The 17384-nt window shown below is 51.1% G+C and overlaps 1 protein-coding gene across 1 annotated transcript in view; it reads left to right on the top strand.

The window, feature by feature from the left end:
- Positions 1-17384, top strand: part of DIP2A (DIP2 disco-interacting protein 2 homolog A (Drosophila)) — a 106971-nt gene that overhangs the window by 80135 nt on the left and 9452 nt on the right. Inside the window, exons 19-32 of the mRNA XM_011954211.1 lie at positions 2105-2241; positions 2832-2912; positions 3797-3924; positions 6695-6809; positions 7465-7666; positions 8616-8725; positions 8806-8886; positions 11102-11225; positions 11508-11629; positions 11755-11866; positions 12885-12994; positions 13838-13968; positions 14474-14642; positions 15109-15279. Coding sequence (XP_011809601.1) covers positions 2105-2241; positions 2832-2912; positions 3797-3924; positions 6695-6809; positions 7465-7666; positions 8616-8725; positions 8806-8886; positions 11102-11225; positions 11508-11629; positions 11755-11866; positions 12885-12994; positions 13838-13968; positions 14474-14642; positions 15109-15279 — 1793 coding nt within the window. The remainder of the gene's footprint in view (positions 1-2104; positions 2242-2831; positions 2913-3796; positions 3925-6694; positions 6810-7464; positions 7667-8615; positions 8726-8805; positions 8887-11101; positions 11226-11507; positions 11630-11754; positions 11867-12884; positions 12995-13837; positions 13969-14473; positions 14643-15108; positions 15280-17384) is intronic.

Genomic DNA, 17384 nt, shown 5'->3' on the forward strand with positions numbered 1-17384 from the left:
TGCACGCAGCGCACCCTCTCCCCCAGGCGTGTACACAGCACTCCCCCAGACATGCACGCAGCACACCCGCTTCCCCGGGCGTGTACACAGCGCTCCCCCAGACGTGTACACAGCACTCCCCCAGACGTGCACGCAGCACACCCGCTTCCCCAGGCGTGTACACAGTGCTCCCCCAGACATGCACTCAGCGCACCCCCTCCCCCAGGTGTGCACACAGCACTCTCCCCCAGGCGTGTACACAGCGCTCCCCCAGACATGCACTCAGCACACCCCCTCCCCCAGGCGTGCACACAGCGCTCCCCCAGGCGTGTACACAGCACTCTCCCAGGCGTGTACACAGCACTCTCCCAGGCGTGTACACAGCGCTCCCCCAGACATGCACGCAGCACACCCGCTTCCCCAGGCGTGTACACAGCACTCTCCCAGGCGTGTACACAGCACTCTCCCAGGCGTGTACACAGCGCTCCCCCAGACATGCACGCAGCACACCCCCTCCCCCAGGCGTGCACACAGCACTCTCCCAGGCGTGTACACAGCGCTCCCCCAGGTGGACCTCCGTTTCCCATGACCCTCCACAGCCCCCAGGCTGTGCCCCTTGTTGTGGCACTGAGCCCCATGGTGAATCCTATGGGTGATTTGTCTTCAGCAGTTTTTTGATCTGCCCTGTGTAGGCCTGTAGCATCTGTGTTCACTACGGTATCAAGTGTGTATGTGGTGCTTTGTGGCTTTTTGTGACCTTGCTCAGTCTCTGTGTGCTTGTAAGTGTTGTGTGGCACTGACGGCCGCCTGGATGGCCACCTGGAAGCACAGACAAGCACCACCTTCCACATCAGCCAAGCACGGCTGCATTCTCTCTGCGAAGTCTTTTATCTGATTTGTGGCAAAAGGCAGCAAATACCTGGTTGTCTCTTTCTTTCTCTTTACTGTCTTTGAAGATGAGAATACATTAGAAAAAACTCAAGAAGAGGTACAGGAAGGACAGTTCCTAGCTGACCCAATGGGTTAATTGATTGCTAAGTAACCAAGTTTTGTTGAATGGACCACCGCCCATTTGTTTGTGCGTCTCATGCTTTTGTGTGAGGCTATTTCTGGAGGCCTTTCTGTGGCAGAGCTGGGGACTAGGCAGACGAGATCCCTTGCGGGAGGGGAAGGCAGCAGGTCGCGGAGAGTTGGGTAGGGTGCACTTAAGTAAAAACAGAACTGGGTGATGGGGCTGTGGGAGGAGTCACGCTGAGGCCTGAGACATCCGTGCTCCATGGAAAGGCGCATATGTGCAAATTGACCCCCAAATGCGGAAAGAGCCGAGAAACTGAAGAAGGAGGCAGAAGGATCGTGTGTCAGTAAAGGGTGGTTCATTGGGGAACTTAACAGATAGAATCCTGGTCTTGAGTGGCTGGCTGCAAGACGGGTAGATGTCTGCGCTGCAACCCTCCAGACCCAGGGCCTTTCTCTTGGGGAAAAGCATCGGTGCTCTGGAAAGAATGTGCACGTGGCTGAAGGAGCGCCCTGGGCCTCATAGCCTGTGGTGTGTGCAGCAGCATCAAGGTCGTTTTGGAGGTTAGGCAGAACTTAGTAGGTGTTTCTCCATGAAGACATCTTAGAGGCACTCCTGGACTTAAGATTAGTCTGGAGTCACCTGGTGGATTAGCATTTAAAATAAAGTTACTAGAAAGGGGGCAGGCATGGGCAGAGTTCTGTCAGGCTCTGGAGAGGATCTGGTGTCCCAGGCTCATGTGTGGTGGTGATGGTCAGGAGCCAGGGCCGGCAGCACCCGCCATGGACCCGAGAGAGCAGTATGGCAAGAGGAGGCACAGGGTTTATTTATCATAGTAGAGGAAATATTTTGTCACCCTGGGCTTATTACATGAAGGATGTGTTGTACTTTCTGGTCACCTTACATTGATTATAAAAAATATTACATATAAAATATGAAGACTTACAGCTAGGTCGCATGTGTATCATCCATATCATAAAACTCCTTATAAGAAGATGCTGTATGTATAACATCCTGCTTCCATAACTGCACATACAGCAGCAAGGAGATCTTTGTGAATGATCCATTGAAACACGTTCTTTATTATGTTGAGTTTTTTTCTCATTTTAGCTAATGTATGTGTTGTGAAGTTAGAAGGTACCCCTTATCTTTGTAAAACTGACGAAGTGGGAGAAATATGCGTCAATTCCAGTGCAACTGGCACAGCCTACTATGGATTGCTTGGAATCACGAAGAATGTGTTTGAGGTTTGTCCCTTTTCCTGACTTTCATGTTGAAGTTAAGTTCTGTGAGCACTCATGGGGCCCCAGGTGTGCTGGGTGCTGGGGGATTGCAGAGGCTGCGGGGATGGTCTCTCTCCACACAGGCCCTGCCGGGGCTGTTGGCACATGGCCTGCACACTCTTGTGTGTCCTCCCAGAGTGAGGGCAGGGCCAGGACCAGGCACGCCGTGGAGAGCTGGGAGTCAGCGTGCTTCCCACAGTCCTGCATGGGAGAAGGGCGTGGGATAGGAAGGCACTCACCGTGGCCCCAGGGAAACCAGCCCTCTGCTGTGTTTGCATTGTTGTCATATGAGTTGTTCAGGACAAGTCTAGTGAGGTCAGGGGAGGCCAGGCACCCAGAGCAGAGGTAAAAGGGATGCTTGTGTCCTGCCTCAGGAGGCCTGCCCAGGAGATGGAGCAGCTAGGCCAGAGAAACTAGGCCTATGCAGGGCCAGCCTCCTTTTTCCCCCGACTGGCAGGTGTACACATGGTGCTGAGTCTCCTGCCGCCTGCTGGGTCTTTTTGGTCAGTTGGTTGGGGCCACAACCTGATCGTGCCCCTCTCCACTCTGTGCAGGCAGTTCCGGTCACCGCAGGAGGAGCACCCGTCTTTGACAGGCCATTCACCAGGACGGGCCTGCTGGGCTTCATCGGGCCTGTGAGTATGTCCTCCTGTACCAGGACTGGCAGTCAGAGAAGGTAGGGGGTGTGGCTAAGGGACACCTCGCTGCAGTCCCGCCCTTGTCCCAGCCATTCCTGACCTCCCATGTGGCCTTGGTCGGTTGTGCTGACCTCCCTGCCCGTCACCCTACCTGTGTGCAGGGCCGTCCACACCTCCAAGCCCAGTGCACAGTCCTGCACACAGGCCCGAGTCAGGGGTCCCTGGGGTGGATGAGGATGTTTTGCTTTTTGTGTGGATGGCAGGCTCGAGAGTATTCATTATATCATTCTTTACCATTTTGGATGTCTAAACTATTTAAAAATAAATACTTCTATTTGTAACTTCTTGGTCCAGTGTTTCTCTCAACTGGGCAATTTTGCCCCTTCCCTCCCAGGGGAATTCTGGCAACTTCTGAAGACATTTTTGCGAGTCCCAACTCAGGGAAGGGGAGTGTTCCTGGCCTCTAGTGAGTACCTAGAGGCCAGAGATGCCGCTCAGTGCCCAGCATTAGCCCGGGACAGCACCTGCGACGGTATTGTCAGCCCAGAAGGTCACTGGTGCCGGGTTTGGGACCCCGCCCTTAGCTCAGCAGTTTTCAGTCCTTCACAAACTCTACCCACAACTTGTTTCCCACTTGTGATCCTTTCCCTTCCTGATGCTGCCCCACCAGCCCCCATTCCTTCCACACAGCCTGCTCCTCTTCCAAGCCTGACTTGTCACCGGGCCTGCATTGCAGGTTGGGTCTGTGGGGCATTGACCCGTTTGCAAGGCGCTCGAGGCTCCTGTGCTGTTGGCCCCTTCTTGGGGGGCCTGACCATGGTCCTGGCGCATCCAGCTTCTGCTCTTGTGGGTGGTGTCCTAACCCACACCCTTTCCTTCAGGACAACCTGGTCTTCATCGTGGGCAAACTGGACGGGCTGATGGTCACTGGAGTTCGCAGACACAATGCAGATGACGTTGTGGCCACCGCACTGGCCGTGGAGCCCATGAAGTTTGTCTACAGAGGCAGGTGATGCGCTGCGGACCCCTGTGCTGGGAGTAGATTCCTTCCATTTACAGCTGGGGAAGTCTTTCTGCAGTAGATGGAAAGCCCAGCAAATTTGAATTCACAAAACGTAAAAGTTGTTATACATCAGAAAACTCCTAAAGTAAAAGGAAAATAAGAGTTCCTTCAGTTCCTCAAGAAAATAAGGTTTTGATGCACAGTTTTGGGCAAAGGCTCAAGGGGACAAATCAGAGAGGGAAGAATTGAGGAAAGCAAAGGAGAGGTGGGTCTCAGTTCCTAATAACCTTGGAATGTGAATTAAAACAGAAAAGTGCCATTTTCTCTGCAAGACACACAACACCCTACATTGCCTCTGGAATAAAAATCAAATCAACTTTTCTACACGTGTAAAGCAAGGACCTTAGAGATTCTCTTGAGCAAATAGACATCTGGGCCTAGGCCCCTGGGCACCGGGGCCAGGAAGAGAATTTCGCTCCCTCTGCTCCCAAGCTCTTTGTCTGGGAGGAAGCTCTTCACCTAACTGGTCCACTCAACCAGCCACCTTTTTAAATTTTATTTTTCTCAAGGGGTTGCCTTTTTTTTTTCTTTTCTTAATGACAGGGTCTCGCTCTATCGCCCACACAGGCTGGAGTGCAGGGGCATGATTGTAACTCACTAGAGCCTCCACCTCCCAGGTTTCAAGCAATCCTCTTACCACAGCCTCCTGAGTAGCTGGGACCACAGGCATGCACCCCACGCCTGACTAATTTTTTAATTTTTTTTTAGAGATGGGGTCTCACTATGTTGCTCAAGCTGTTTTAGAACTCCTGGGCTCAAGCAATCCTCCCTCCTTGGCCTCCCAAAGTGCTGAGATTACAGGTGTCAGCCAATGTGCCTGGCCAAGGGTGTGCCTTTGTTACTCAAACTAAGGTACCTAGGAGCCAGGCCAGACCCTGCCTTTGAGCAGCCCTTAAAGCAATCGCAAGGGGATTCTGCAAAGTGGTGTGTCATCATGGTTAGTCTTGAGGAAAAAGCCCAGAGGATGGACAACAGAGAAGGTGGGAGATTGCTCAGGGGACCGGGAAGGGCAGGCTGTGCTCATGCATGTGTGCACACACGTGTGTGTGTACGTGTATGTGTGCGTGTGTGTGCAGGGGGAGGGGGAGGGTGGCACAGCCAGGGTCGTGACCTGCCCCTCACAGCAGAAATGGGGGACACGTTGGGTAGGTGTCCTTAGGGATAACATCAAGTAGCCCAAACCCTGCTTTGAGGTGGAACAGGGAGACCACCCCCTCACAGGGCCACCTGTACCTGATGGTACCTGGAGATGAAGCCCCTGTCCCCCAGGCAGGATCCTGACGAGGCGAGGCAAGCCTCAGTGAATAACTGGGGCCTGGGTGACTGCATCTGCAGGCAGAATAGCCTCCCTGTCCCAACTAGGGAAGAGCTGAGGAATACAGGAACTTGGAAGTGGAACCACAACCAATTGAGAGCATATGTGCCGTTGGAAGAAGAGCAATAGAAGATTTGCAGCATGAAATAAGATCAAGAAATGCTAACAAAGTAATTGTTCAAAGAACACAGTAGATGGAATACATAGAATGGATACAGCTAGAGAACAAGTTGAGAAGGTGGAAAGTCAGATTAGGGAACGACTCTGGAAGTAAAATAGGAACTTTAAAGGAACTATTAAGAGAGATGGGAGAGAAGAAGGGCTGGTGTCCAGATAGCAAACTCAGGGAGAAGGAATGCATGGAGTGGAGCAGGGATTGTCTGAGGAAGCAGGTGGTTGGGGTTCTCTGGACTGGGACATGGTCCACAGAGGGCCCCATGGCATGTTGAGCTTATCTGTATTCTCACCATGGACCGCACAAAAGCCAAGCAAAACGTGTCAGACTTCCCCACAGTGGAACTGACAAGATAACAGTGCACCCAATTTATCCAAATTGTTACTTAATTTTGCAGTTGTAATAAAAAATATTTTCAATCATGTAAATTTCAGAAGTTTTGACACACAAAGGTCCATACTGAAAACAGTTTTGGTCAAGATGCTAAGAGAAATAAATTCAGGAAGTGCTGTAAGATGTATGAGAGTAAGGAGAACTCAATACTAGGTGAGGTCTGTTGTATAAATTGTGTGTGTGTGTGTGTGTGTGTGTGTGTGTGTGTGTGTGTACACACCAGTCAAGTCAAAGGAAAGGACAAGAAACGGTATATCCGTAAAATCCCAGAGTCAGAATGGTGTAGATATCCTAACATGATGGGTTTGGTGGGGAGACCATCTTCTTATTTTATAAAGGAAAAGACAGAGATATCAACTCAAAGTCTAAAAGAAGGAAAAGGCAACACAGAACAAAGGAGGACATGTTGAAATTTTTAAGATAGTAAAAACACGTCTAAATATACTAACCTCTATAAATGTGAATAGATTAGTAAAAGAGAGATGCAATCTGTTGGATTAAAAAAATATAATTAATAGAACTTTAGACAAGTATTTGTGCACAAGGAAATTTACATCAGATTAAGGAATTTTTTCTTGTAACAATTTGTGTCTCTGGGGCTGTTTTGCTTTGTCCTGAAGTCCTCTCTGTTTTTTGTGACTTGAGATACATTTCAGCCATCCTCAAGGAGATTAGAATGATGAGTTACTTTATGAATTTGCAGCAGATACCCCGTTTGATAGACTGCATTTTAAATATTCGGACAGCCTGCCTCTTCCGTTGTGAGGGTGAGAAAGCATCTGTGTCTTGTCTGGCCTCTTGCCGTGTGGCCATTTCCGTGTCTCATCCCTCAGGATCGCTGTGTTCTCCGTGACCGTGCTGCATGATGACCGGATCGTCCTGGTGGCTGAGCAGCGGCCGGATGCCTCGGAGGAGGACAGCTTCCAGTGGATGAGCCGTGTGCTGCAGGTGGGCACCGGCACAGCCTGTGCTTGGGTGAATCTCCCAAGCTGGCACCCCCACTCCTCTCCGAGCGCCAAGTGCTTGGCTTGTTCCGCCCTGTCCTCCCTGCTTCCAGCTTGTTTATCTGCATTTTTCTTCGCAAACTGACAAATTATAGCTGTTTGTGTTTATGGGGTATGAAGTGATGTTATAATGTATGAATACTATATGGAATAATTAATATATCCATCACCTTAATATTTTTTTTTCTGATGAGAACATTTGAAATGCACCCTCCTAGTGATTTTGAAATGTACATTATTTATGATATTCGCCAGTCTGTGCATGTATCTCAAAGAAAAAACTTTCCTCCTCCTGTCTGATTGAGGCTTTGTGTCCTTTCCCCATCATCTCCTCATTGCCCGATCCCTCAGCCTCTGGTCTTAGATTTGTGGACATGTGTACACAAATACAGTGTGTGTGTCTCTCCTTTCTGAGTTAAATGGTAGAAAACCGCACACACGCCTCTTCATTTTGTTTCCTCATTTAACAAAATGTCCAGAGGGCACTCCATTTCCTGGCCTGGGGAACAGGTCCGCAGCGGGGATGTTCATGGCCCCCACCCAGCATCTCCCCAGCCTCAAGCTGGGGGCCTGTGCCAAACAGGGTCCTTCCCTTTCAGGCCATCGATAGCATCCACCAGGTGGGCGTGTACTGTCTGGCCCTGGTTCCTGCCAACACCTTGCCCAAGGCTCCCCTCGGAGGGATTCACATTTCTGAAACCAAACAGCGCTTTCTGGAAGGGACACTGCACCCGTGCAACGTGCTGATGTGCCCTCACACCTGTGTTACCAACCTCCCCAAGCCTCGCCAGAAACCACCAGGTTAGTTGGACCTAGCAACAGGATGCTGTCTAGTCTTAACATTGGTAGCAGCCGTGTTTGTGGTTAGGGTGCGGCCCTGCTAGACCCTCTAGTGCAAACTGAGGTTTGCTCTGGGACTGGGGTCAAGAGCCAGAGCAAGTGTACACCCCAGAATGGTGCCATCTCCTGCCTTCCTGGAACCAGCCACGCGTGGGGTAACTTAACCACATCACCTCATGGTGGTTTCCTCCTGCCTGTTAGGAACCAATTTTAATGATAAACTCAAGGATGGCATCTTAGCTTTGCATGGCTAGGAGATGGCTCCCTAGGACTAGAAATGATGCCCAGGATCATACTGGAGCTTAAAGTCAAAAGTGCCTCTGTGGCCGTGCTGTGGCATAAGCCATACCTGTCCCCAGGAGCCAGCTGCCTGCCTCGGCCCTGGGACCTGCCACAGACACTGGGTTGATGGGACCTTGGAAATCTCTCAGCAAATGGTCAGCTTTCCTTCCCTCATTTTATACATTTAAAAGCTAATTTTAGAGTCTGGTTTAACTTTAATGCAATTTTTCATTTCTTTGGTCATGTTGATTTCCAGTACATGCCAAAGTTTTTGGTAATTATTGAACACATACCACTAAATACACTAAATGTATTTCCTGATTTATACATAAAGTACAGTAAAGCAAATATGTTAAGAATTTTGGTGTGACTGAGGCCAAATCATATCCTCAGAGATACGTCATGTAGTAAACTTCTCAATATGGCGCGGTTTATGTTTGAGAGAGATTGTCTTTGTCACTTAGCATAAACCTTGTAGCTAGCTTTCTGAGTATTTGTGTCTCAGCAGAAAAGTTAAATGCCTCATTCAAGTATGTTTTCAAAATAAAAATTGTAACGGAAATAAAGTCACATGGTGATTATATATGAGAAGTTACCAGCTTCTGATTCAGAATGCCCCCATTTCTAGAGGTTGGACCAGCCTCCATGATTGTGGGGAACCTGGTTGCTGGGAAGAGAATTGCTCAGGCTTCCGGGAGAGAGCTTGCCCACCTGGAGGACAGTGACCAGGCACGGAAGGTGACAAGCCTGTTCTGGGGACGGGTGGACGGGTGTCCATGTCCCGGAGGTGCCAGTGACCAAGTCGCCCCCTCGTGCAGTTCCTGTTCCTGGCTGACGTGCTGCAGTGGCGTGCCCACACCACTCCTGACCACCCACTGTTCTTGCTGCTGAACGCCAAGGTGAGGCAGTGTTGCGCCCACAGGGATTGGAAACACCTAGGAGCCGGTGGAGCCCTTTGCTTGTCTAGTTCCTGATGCCAGTGTCCTGGTTCTTTTCATGTTTAGAGAATAGTGCGCCTGTGGACTCAGCCCCCTTGTCTGGTGCGATTCTCTCTGCCTGCCCTTTCCTTTGTAGGTCCCTTGTTTTCCACACGTTTCACACAGTCGTATTTCTATTGATTTTGTGTTTAGCAGGAAAATTTTCATCAGCTCAAGTTTTTAAAATTAAAAACAGTATACATGTAAATATTCCTAAGTTTGTGAGCTAAAAGGGAATGTTTATTTTGTAAAAAAATTAGCCATTTAGAATTTCTGCATTTGGTTACATCTTTTAAATAACAAATGTTGCTTCCTGCCCTGCTCCTGCTGCTTATTTGGAAATTCTCATGTGTTCCAAGTCCCTGTTGTGTGCATTCCACAATGCTAGGAGCATTCCGGAAGTCAAGAAGGGGAAACTGTAATCTTCATAGTCAGGTTGTGGGCAGGAATGCAAAATGTGGAAACACAGAAAGGTAAATAATTTAAAAGCCCTGCAAGACTCCCTGTCAGTGCACCATACAAGCTGTGAGAACTCTTAAGCTTTGGTGTCGTAAAGAGTAGGTCTCTGTGGCTTAGAATATGCTGTTCTAGCTTTTGGTGCTGCTCATTCGAATTCAAAAAATACTTAATGATGCCTACAATGTGCACAGTGCACAGTAACAAGATTAAAAGGACTCCTACTCTCAGGAGGTTTAAAATCAATCTTTCCTGCCAGAAAACAAGGTCCGTAAGAGAGAGACTTTGTTTTTCTGGTGTATTGGAAACATCTGGAACCATGCCCAGTAAACATTTATTTAACGATTGATTGAGTTCTAAAGCCTGCAAGCCAGCCAAGGGTTTACCATTGACCAAGGTAAAATCAGCTTATGGTGAGAACCTCAACATCAGTACAGTGGAGAGATGTGACCTGGAGTGCTGGGGAGGGAGCTTTGGATGGAACTGTGTAGCAGGGACTGTGAAGCAATGATGCCCAGTGGCTCAAGGCAGGAAAGGAAGCCAGTGTGGTGGGGGCCAGGTTTGCCCAGGGAGGGGATGCAGATAAGGCTGGGGTCGCTGGGTTTCCCTACCTAAGGATGCAGTGGAATCCCGGGCCCTGGGGGCTTTGAGTCCCAGTCCAGTTCTCAGGTTCTGTCCTGATGGGGCCCTGACTCATATGGACTGGCAAGCTCCCAGGATTTGGACTCTCAGGATCGGCCCAGCCCTTGTGCCTGGGCACAGCACATAAGTGCATCCACTGGTCTCTCTCTTCCACTGCCTTCTGTCAGTAGAAGCCACCAGGCAAGAAGCAGAGAGTTTTGATGTTACACTGGTCTGCTCTGGAGTTTTATATTTATTAGACTGAATTGCGCTTTTTATCCTCTTAAGAAGGACTAAAAAAGTTGTGAGGCCTGGCATGGGATCAGGGAGGATGAGTTTCCTGAGCAGAGAGGTAGGGTTACAAGGTGTTTCTGTTTGCACCGAACTGGTCACATGGCCCCAGTGCGCCTCCACAGAGAGACAGGGTGAATGAAGGAACTGGTGCGGTCAGTCCTAGAGGAGACGCACAGACACTCTGAGAAAGCCAGCTGCAGATGACACAGGCCCAGGCTCAGTGCGGGTGACCTGTGGGCTTGCCAAATAGTACAGTTCAGGGATGTTTGCTTATCACTTATTATTTATTTATGATGGTGTTGTATGGAATATTTTATTGAAAAGGCCAGAAAGGTCTTCTTTAGCCATGTGTATCTGGCTCTGCCCTGGGTGAATGGAGTGCCCGCATCGCTCCCTCTTAGCTGGACCACACAGGAGATGCTTGTGTGCCTGTCCCTTCACTGCTAGTGAGAGAGTACAGATGGTGAGAAAAGACACCAGTCGTGGGCCATGTGTGGTGGCTCATGCCTGTAATCCCAGCACTTTGAGAGGCTGAGGTGGGCAGATCACTTGAGGTCGGGAGTTGGAGACTAGCCTGGCCAACATGGTGAAACCCCATCTCTACCAAAGACACCAGCCACACGCCTAGGACTGACACATTGTCATTATCATGGATCCTAATCACAAGGGGTCGTGTGCAGGGCATGCAGGCGGTGTGCACGCACATCTGCGAACAGCCCACCTGCACGCACCAGCACACAGATGAGCTCAAAGATCGCTTTCCTAGGGCACCGTCACAAGCACTGCAACCTGTGTCCAGCTGCACAAAAGGGCTGAGAGAGTGGCTGCGGCTCTGATGGAGAAGGGAAGACTGAGTGTTGGGGACCACGTGGCTCTGGTCTACCCACCAGGTGGGCTCACTCTGGGGCTGTGCACCTGCAGCTCTTTGTAAGCAGCCCCCTACCCTAAGCAGCCCCCAGACATTCCCTTCTCGAAGCATCTTCCAAAACTAAGCCCAGCCCCTCCTCTCTGCATGTGTCTACCTCCTCAGCTCAGCTACCCCTCTGGAAACCTGAGAGTCACCCATGCCCTCCCCAGCACCACCTCCTCTCCTCTCTTGCAGGAACAGTGAACAGAGGCTGGTGGGAGCCTCTTGCGACCGGCCTCCTCACAGCCAGTCCTTGTCTCCACAGGGGTGGACCTCATCGCCGCGTTCTATGGCTGCTTGTACTGTGGCTGCGTGCCCGTCACCGTGCGGCCCCCGCACCCTCAGAACCTTGGCACCACACTGCCCACCGTCAAGATGATCGTGGAGGTGCGCCTACCTGGCCCACGGGTCAGGGTCTGTGAGTGGGAGGCTGCAAGGCTACCCTCCACTGCCCCCTTTTCTGGGCCGTTCGAGAGGCCCCGCCCACCCACCCTTGGCCCCTCGCCATGCAGGTCAGCAAGTCTGCATGCGTCCTCACCACGCAGGCTGTCACACGGCTGCTCAGGTCCAAGGAGGCTGCTGCCGCCGTGGACATCAGGACCTGGCCCACCATCCTAGACACAGGTGCGTGCCCTCACACTGCCCAGTACCAGTCCCTTTTCCTTTCTTTGTTGTAGGTGTGCTGTGGCCTGGCTGCCGTCCAAAAACACACGAGGCAAGAGCAGTTCTGGCGGGAGCCTGGCTGACAGCAGGGGGGGACCCTGTCCCATGTGTGAACCTGCGCTCCACTCAGCCCCCAGCAGCCGCACCCAGTCCCAAGTGGTGTGAGCACAGCCTTGCCCCTCTCACCCGCCTCCTGCTGGCATGGGGGCTGGCAGCTCTCTGAGGCTTTCTGCAAACGCTTTGGGGGCACAGCTCCCACCGCGTGCCGCCACTCCAGCATCCCTGTCCCCATCATGGGTGAATGCCGTCATGCCTCATGAAATGCTGAGGGCCAACAGGGTGAGGGTCAGAAACCCCCCTGGCTCCCCTCTGCCATGGACCTGTCTCAGCCTGGGCTGGATGGGACTGGGCGAGGGCAGCTGGTGTAGGGGAGGGTAGGCTCAGAGCCAAACAGCCGGCCAGGGCCCCAAAGCCTCATGGGCTTGCCTCAGGGGGAGCGGTGCCTGCCCTGCTGAGCCTGTGCCCAGTTGCACTCAGGGAGGCAGTGGTGTCTGGCTCATGGGGCCACAAGAACTTGATGAAGCACGTAGAACCCAGAGCCCGTCCATGGCTATTTTTGCTGTGGTCGGGACTCTGGGCTCATCTGGGCTCTGCCATAGGCTCTGTGGCCTTTGGCAAGTCCCCAGTCCTCTAATCTTTCCTACTGGTCAGTGACGTGATGCCTCCTCTCCTCGCCCTGCCTCGTCCCCCATCCCCACAGGCTCAGTGTGATCTTGGTGGGACCGGTTAGCGTTTCCATGAAGAATGAAATACGCTTTCCTGAGCACATACAGCCTGCATCGTCACGGCCCCGCTGCTGTCTGAGCTCACTCTCTGCAGGACACCCAAGGACAAATCGTGTGTCGCCTCTGGCCTGTGAAAGCCCAGAGCGTTCAGAGTACATGCGGGAACACTAATGTTGGTGTCTCCTGTTTAACAGATGACATCCCGAAAAAGAAGGTAGCGAGTATTTTCAGGCCTCCCTCCCCCGATGTCCTCGCATACTTGGACTTCAGCGTGTCAACCACTGGGATACTAGCGGGGGTGAAGGTAGGTCCCCTGAAATCTTGTTTGCCTCAACCCCTAGAAATCAGGAGGAGTGGACAGAAAGGATGTCAGATACAGGTTTAAACCGGCAGGTCCTTCCACAAAGCACAAGGCAACAATATTGCTTCTTAAGATTTGTGTTAAACACCAGTGAAGCCTAAAATGTGATTAGCCTGAGAGTAATGCATTTTCTGATGCATTATGGTCGTGTCTAAACTTTCTGATTTATGACTATCTGGCTTCCAGGAACTGGTGGCTTTGAAGAATCTCTTACCTTGCTGGGAGCCAATAGCTCAATTAAAATTTTTCAGGCCGGGCATGGTGGCTCACGCCTGTAATCCCAGCACTTTGGGAGGCTGAGGCGGGTGGATCACGAGATCAAGAGGTGGAGACCATCCTGGCCAACGTGGTGAAACCCCGTCTCTACTAAAAATACAAAAAATTAGCTGGGCATGGTGGCGGGCGCCTGTAATCCCAGATATTCAGGAGGCTGAGGCAGGAGAATTGCTTGAACCTGGGAGGCAGAGGTTGCAGTGAGCCGAGATTGTGCCATTGCACTTCAGCCTGGGGCGACAGAACAAGACTCTGCCTCAAAAAAAAAAAAAACAATATCCTGAAATTTTGTTTCAAAGATTTTTTTTTAGTGTACCATTTCTTGGGTATTATTTAGGTTATATGGGGATTTGAGCCAACCGTTTTTAAGGAAATAAATATGATGTTTGGTAGTTTGGAGCTGTGGTCTAGCCATGTGGACAGCAGACGCTGCCATCCACCCTCTCTCCTCCTGCACATCACTGAATTTCATTTCCCTTTTTTTTTTTTTTTGAACTTTATTTTATTCCCGAGATGTCTCACGCGGCCACAAGCGCCTTATGCCGCTCCATAAAGCTGCAGTGTGAGCTGTACCCCTCGCGGCAGATCGCCATCTGCCTCGACCCCTACTGCGGCCTTGGCTTTGCCCTGTGGTGTCTGTGCAGGTGAGTGAAGGGTCCCTGCCGCCTGCCAGGTTGGAGCAGCTCGTGTGGCTCTTAGGAACCTTGGCCTTCTAAGGCACCTTTTCTGAGTGTTCAGGAAGCCGATGAGACGTGTGTGAGTGGATTTGTTTGGGGATGAAGTGGGTTGGAGTCTGAGTCTGAAATTGAGTGAAAATACATTCTTCATTAAATACACTATCCATTATCAGTACTTGGGAAGAATCTGTTTGATTCCTTCAAACAGAAGAAAGTAGTGATCCATCTCTAGCAGTGATTGCCTCTGGAGCATTGTCCCTGGATACTCTCCAAGTGTTTGGAGCAGAGCTCAGGATCCCGTGCCTGCCATCCCCCAACCTTCACCCCGTAGCATGTTTTCCACCAAACTCCCCTACTTGGCATCAGAACAGAATCATGTCCGTGTCGTGGCTGGAAAAGAAGTGTCCTTGAGGAAGGGAAGAGTGGAGTGCCCGGTGGGCGGGCGGAGCCTCACGAGCCTTCCCTCTCGCAGTGTCTACTCGGGACACCAATCAGTGCTGGTGCCCCCGCTGGAGCTGGAGAGCAACGTGTCCCTGTGGCTGTCGGCCGTCAGCCAGTACAAGGCCCGCGTCACCTTCTGCTCCTACTCTGTGATGGAGATGTGCACCAAGGGCCTGGGCGCACAGACGGGTGTCCTCAGGGTGAGTGCCCAGACCCGGGCTTCCCAGTGTGCTGTAGACCACAGCCCTGGGAAGTTTAAAAACAACAAAACAAAACAAGACTCCCAAGGCCCCTCCCTGCAGTTTGAGGAAGTAGAGAAAAACCTTTCCCACCACGGGCCCTGTGTACACATCCCTCCTCCATGGCTCACCTGTCTCTGCAGCTCCACACCCTGAAGGAGAGGCGGGTGTGGGAGTCGGGCAGGGTCCCTGCGAGATAGCGAGGTGGAGGTCTGGCTGCGTGGGCGGGCAGGTATGGGATGCAGGTCAGATGGAATCCTCTAGTGCGGCCACACTTGGGATCCTGTGGGACGGACACAGCCTGCAGAGAGGAGGTTGGTGTCCAGCTCCACCTCTGTGTGCCCACCCGGAGATTTCCCAAGACAGTGCCCGGGGCCCTGGTAACTCACGGGGCTGTGGCTGTGGCCTGACTGCTCCCCTCCCGCAGATGAAGGGGGTGAACCTGTCATGTGTGCGCACGTGCATGGTGGTCGCTGAGGAGCGGCCCAGGATTGCGCTGACCCAGTCCTTCTCCAAGCTCTTCAAGGACCTGGGCCTGCCGGCCCGCGCCGTAAGCACCACGTTCGGGTGCAGGGTCAACGTGGCCATCTGCCTCCAGGTGAGACGCTGGGGCCTGTGGTTCTCGAAAGCTGGCTGTTGGCAGCGTGGAGACCAAGCTTCCCAGCTGTTGATGTGCAGTTTTGTGCCTGCCTGATCTCTGTCTCCTTCTCTGAGCCTTTGAGGTTTCATTTCCACGTAACATTTTAGCTTCAAGGGTTTTATTTTTAAAGATATTCTCTTCTAGTTGAACAAAGGCTTATTTGGAAAAAAACAAAAATTGTTTTTGAACAGTGACTAGTATCTTACCTGTAAGACTCTCTAAGTTAGATATAATACACAGCTAAGTTCCTAAAGCAAGACTGAACTTACTGTTTTAAGATATCTAGCTATATTAAATTGAAACATTAATAAATGTAATTTATATTGACTCATTCATTTTTGAAACCTTGAAATGTCTTATTAAAAGGAAGCACCACGTTTCAGGCCACGAGTGGTGGCTCATGCCTATAATCCCAGCACTTTGGGAGGCCGAGGCAGGCGGATCCCCTGAGGTCAGGAATTCGAGACCAGCCTGGACAGTACGATGAGACCCCGTCTCTACTAAAAATACAAAAATTAGCTGGCTGGTGGTGTGTGCCTGTGGTCCCGGCTACTTGGGAGGTTGACGCACTAGAATCGCTTGAACCTGGGAAGAGGAGGTTGTAGTGAGCCGAGATCTCACCACTGCACTCCAGCCTGGGTGACAGAGCAAGACCCTGTCTCAAAAGAAAAAAAAAAAGCTCCAGGTATCTGTTTACTGCTTCCTCAGATAGCTACAGCTATTTCCCAGATTTTGTACTAGTATCTCAATTTCCTTTCTTTCTAAAAACATCTTAAAACCAAATAGCTTTTTAGATAACCCTACATATTGAATGCCTTATTCACCCACATTGTACAAAAATAGCTGGAAGGAAATGGCACCTGTCCATGCCAGAGCAGGGCTGAGTGCAGGCCTGTCTCTGTTTCCAAAGTGTTTGCTTGGCCTTGTGCCTCCCCCTCACAGTGGCAGTGCACGCAGGGCAGGGTGGCGGCTCTGCCCACACCCTCTTCGCCACAGAAAGACCCCTGACCACTCAAGCCTCACACCCCTGCCACACAGCAGAGATCGGGCCTTCTGTGAGCTCGCTTCCTGCCGTAGGCTGTGGCTGAGCGTGGGTGCCGCCGGCCTGTGTGTTAGTGGCTCTGCGTCTGCAAGCCTGGGGCCTCCTTGCTAGACGCCGGAAGGGTGTGGATGCCACATATGATTGCAGAAATGATGTTAATGGGATGTTCACGTTTGCGCTTTAAGATACAGAGGTGGGTTTTGCTCTCTCTTTCCCTGCGTTTCTCATGTGGCTGCTGCTTCTGTGTGTGTTTCCTGTGGCTGTCTCCTCCTCCCTGTCTCACTCTGCCGCCTCCTTGGCCTCTGTCAGCCCAACAGGCTGGGAAAGCTGGCTGAGCAGGTACGACCTTGACCTTGACCTTGACCTTGTTGGTGCCTCTGTGCTTCCCCCTCCCATGAGTTCATGTGACTTTCTCCTGAATTCTAGACAAACATGTTTCTTTTGCTATCTTACTTTGTTCACAGTGGGTATTACTTGACATATTACAAAAGCTCCCTTGTAACCAAATTTAAAAGGAAAACTATTTTCAAAAAATGTTAATGCTCATAGTACTGCCGTGGGAGGAAGGGCTCTGTTTAGATTCAGTGCAGAGGTGTTTGATTCCAGTGCAGACCTCGTTTATGTTGTCTGGGATCTTTAAGGGTGATGTTGATCAGCGTACTCATTTAATTTGATGTTCCTTATTGAATAAAATGACACATGATGTCCGTTAGTCGGGATTAATGTTAACTGTGAGGTTCAGAAAGGAAAGAAGTAGAAAGGTGAAGGCTGCCGTCCATCTCACCTGGGTGAGGCTCGGCTACAAGCAGTCCCCGGTAGAACTAGACTGGTTGGTGAGAGGCCAGGCCCTGCCTGACAGCGTGGTGGAAATGCCCCTCACATCCTAATGGTGTTTTCATCACAGCAAGAGACCAGTGGGAATAGAAAGTTGTTAGAGCTGAAATGTAAAGTGGCATGATTTGGTGTTTTCAGAGTCATTGACTGTTTCACTCAATATTATCAAGCTCTGTGGATGTTTGGA

The sequence above is a fragment of the Colobus angolensis genome, unplaced genomic scaffold (assembly GCF_000951035.1).
Source record: "Colobus angolensis palliatus isolate OR3802 unplaced genomic scaffold, Cang.pa_1.0 Scaffold38, whole genome shotgun sequence".
Lineage (NCBI taxonomy): Eukaryota > Metazoa > Chordata > Mammalia > Primates > Cercopithecidae > Colobus > Colobus angolensis.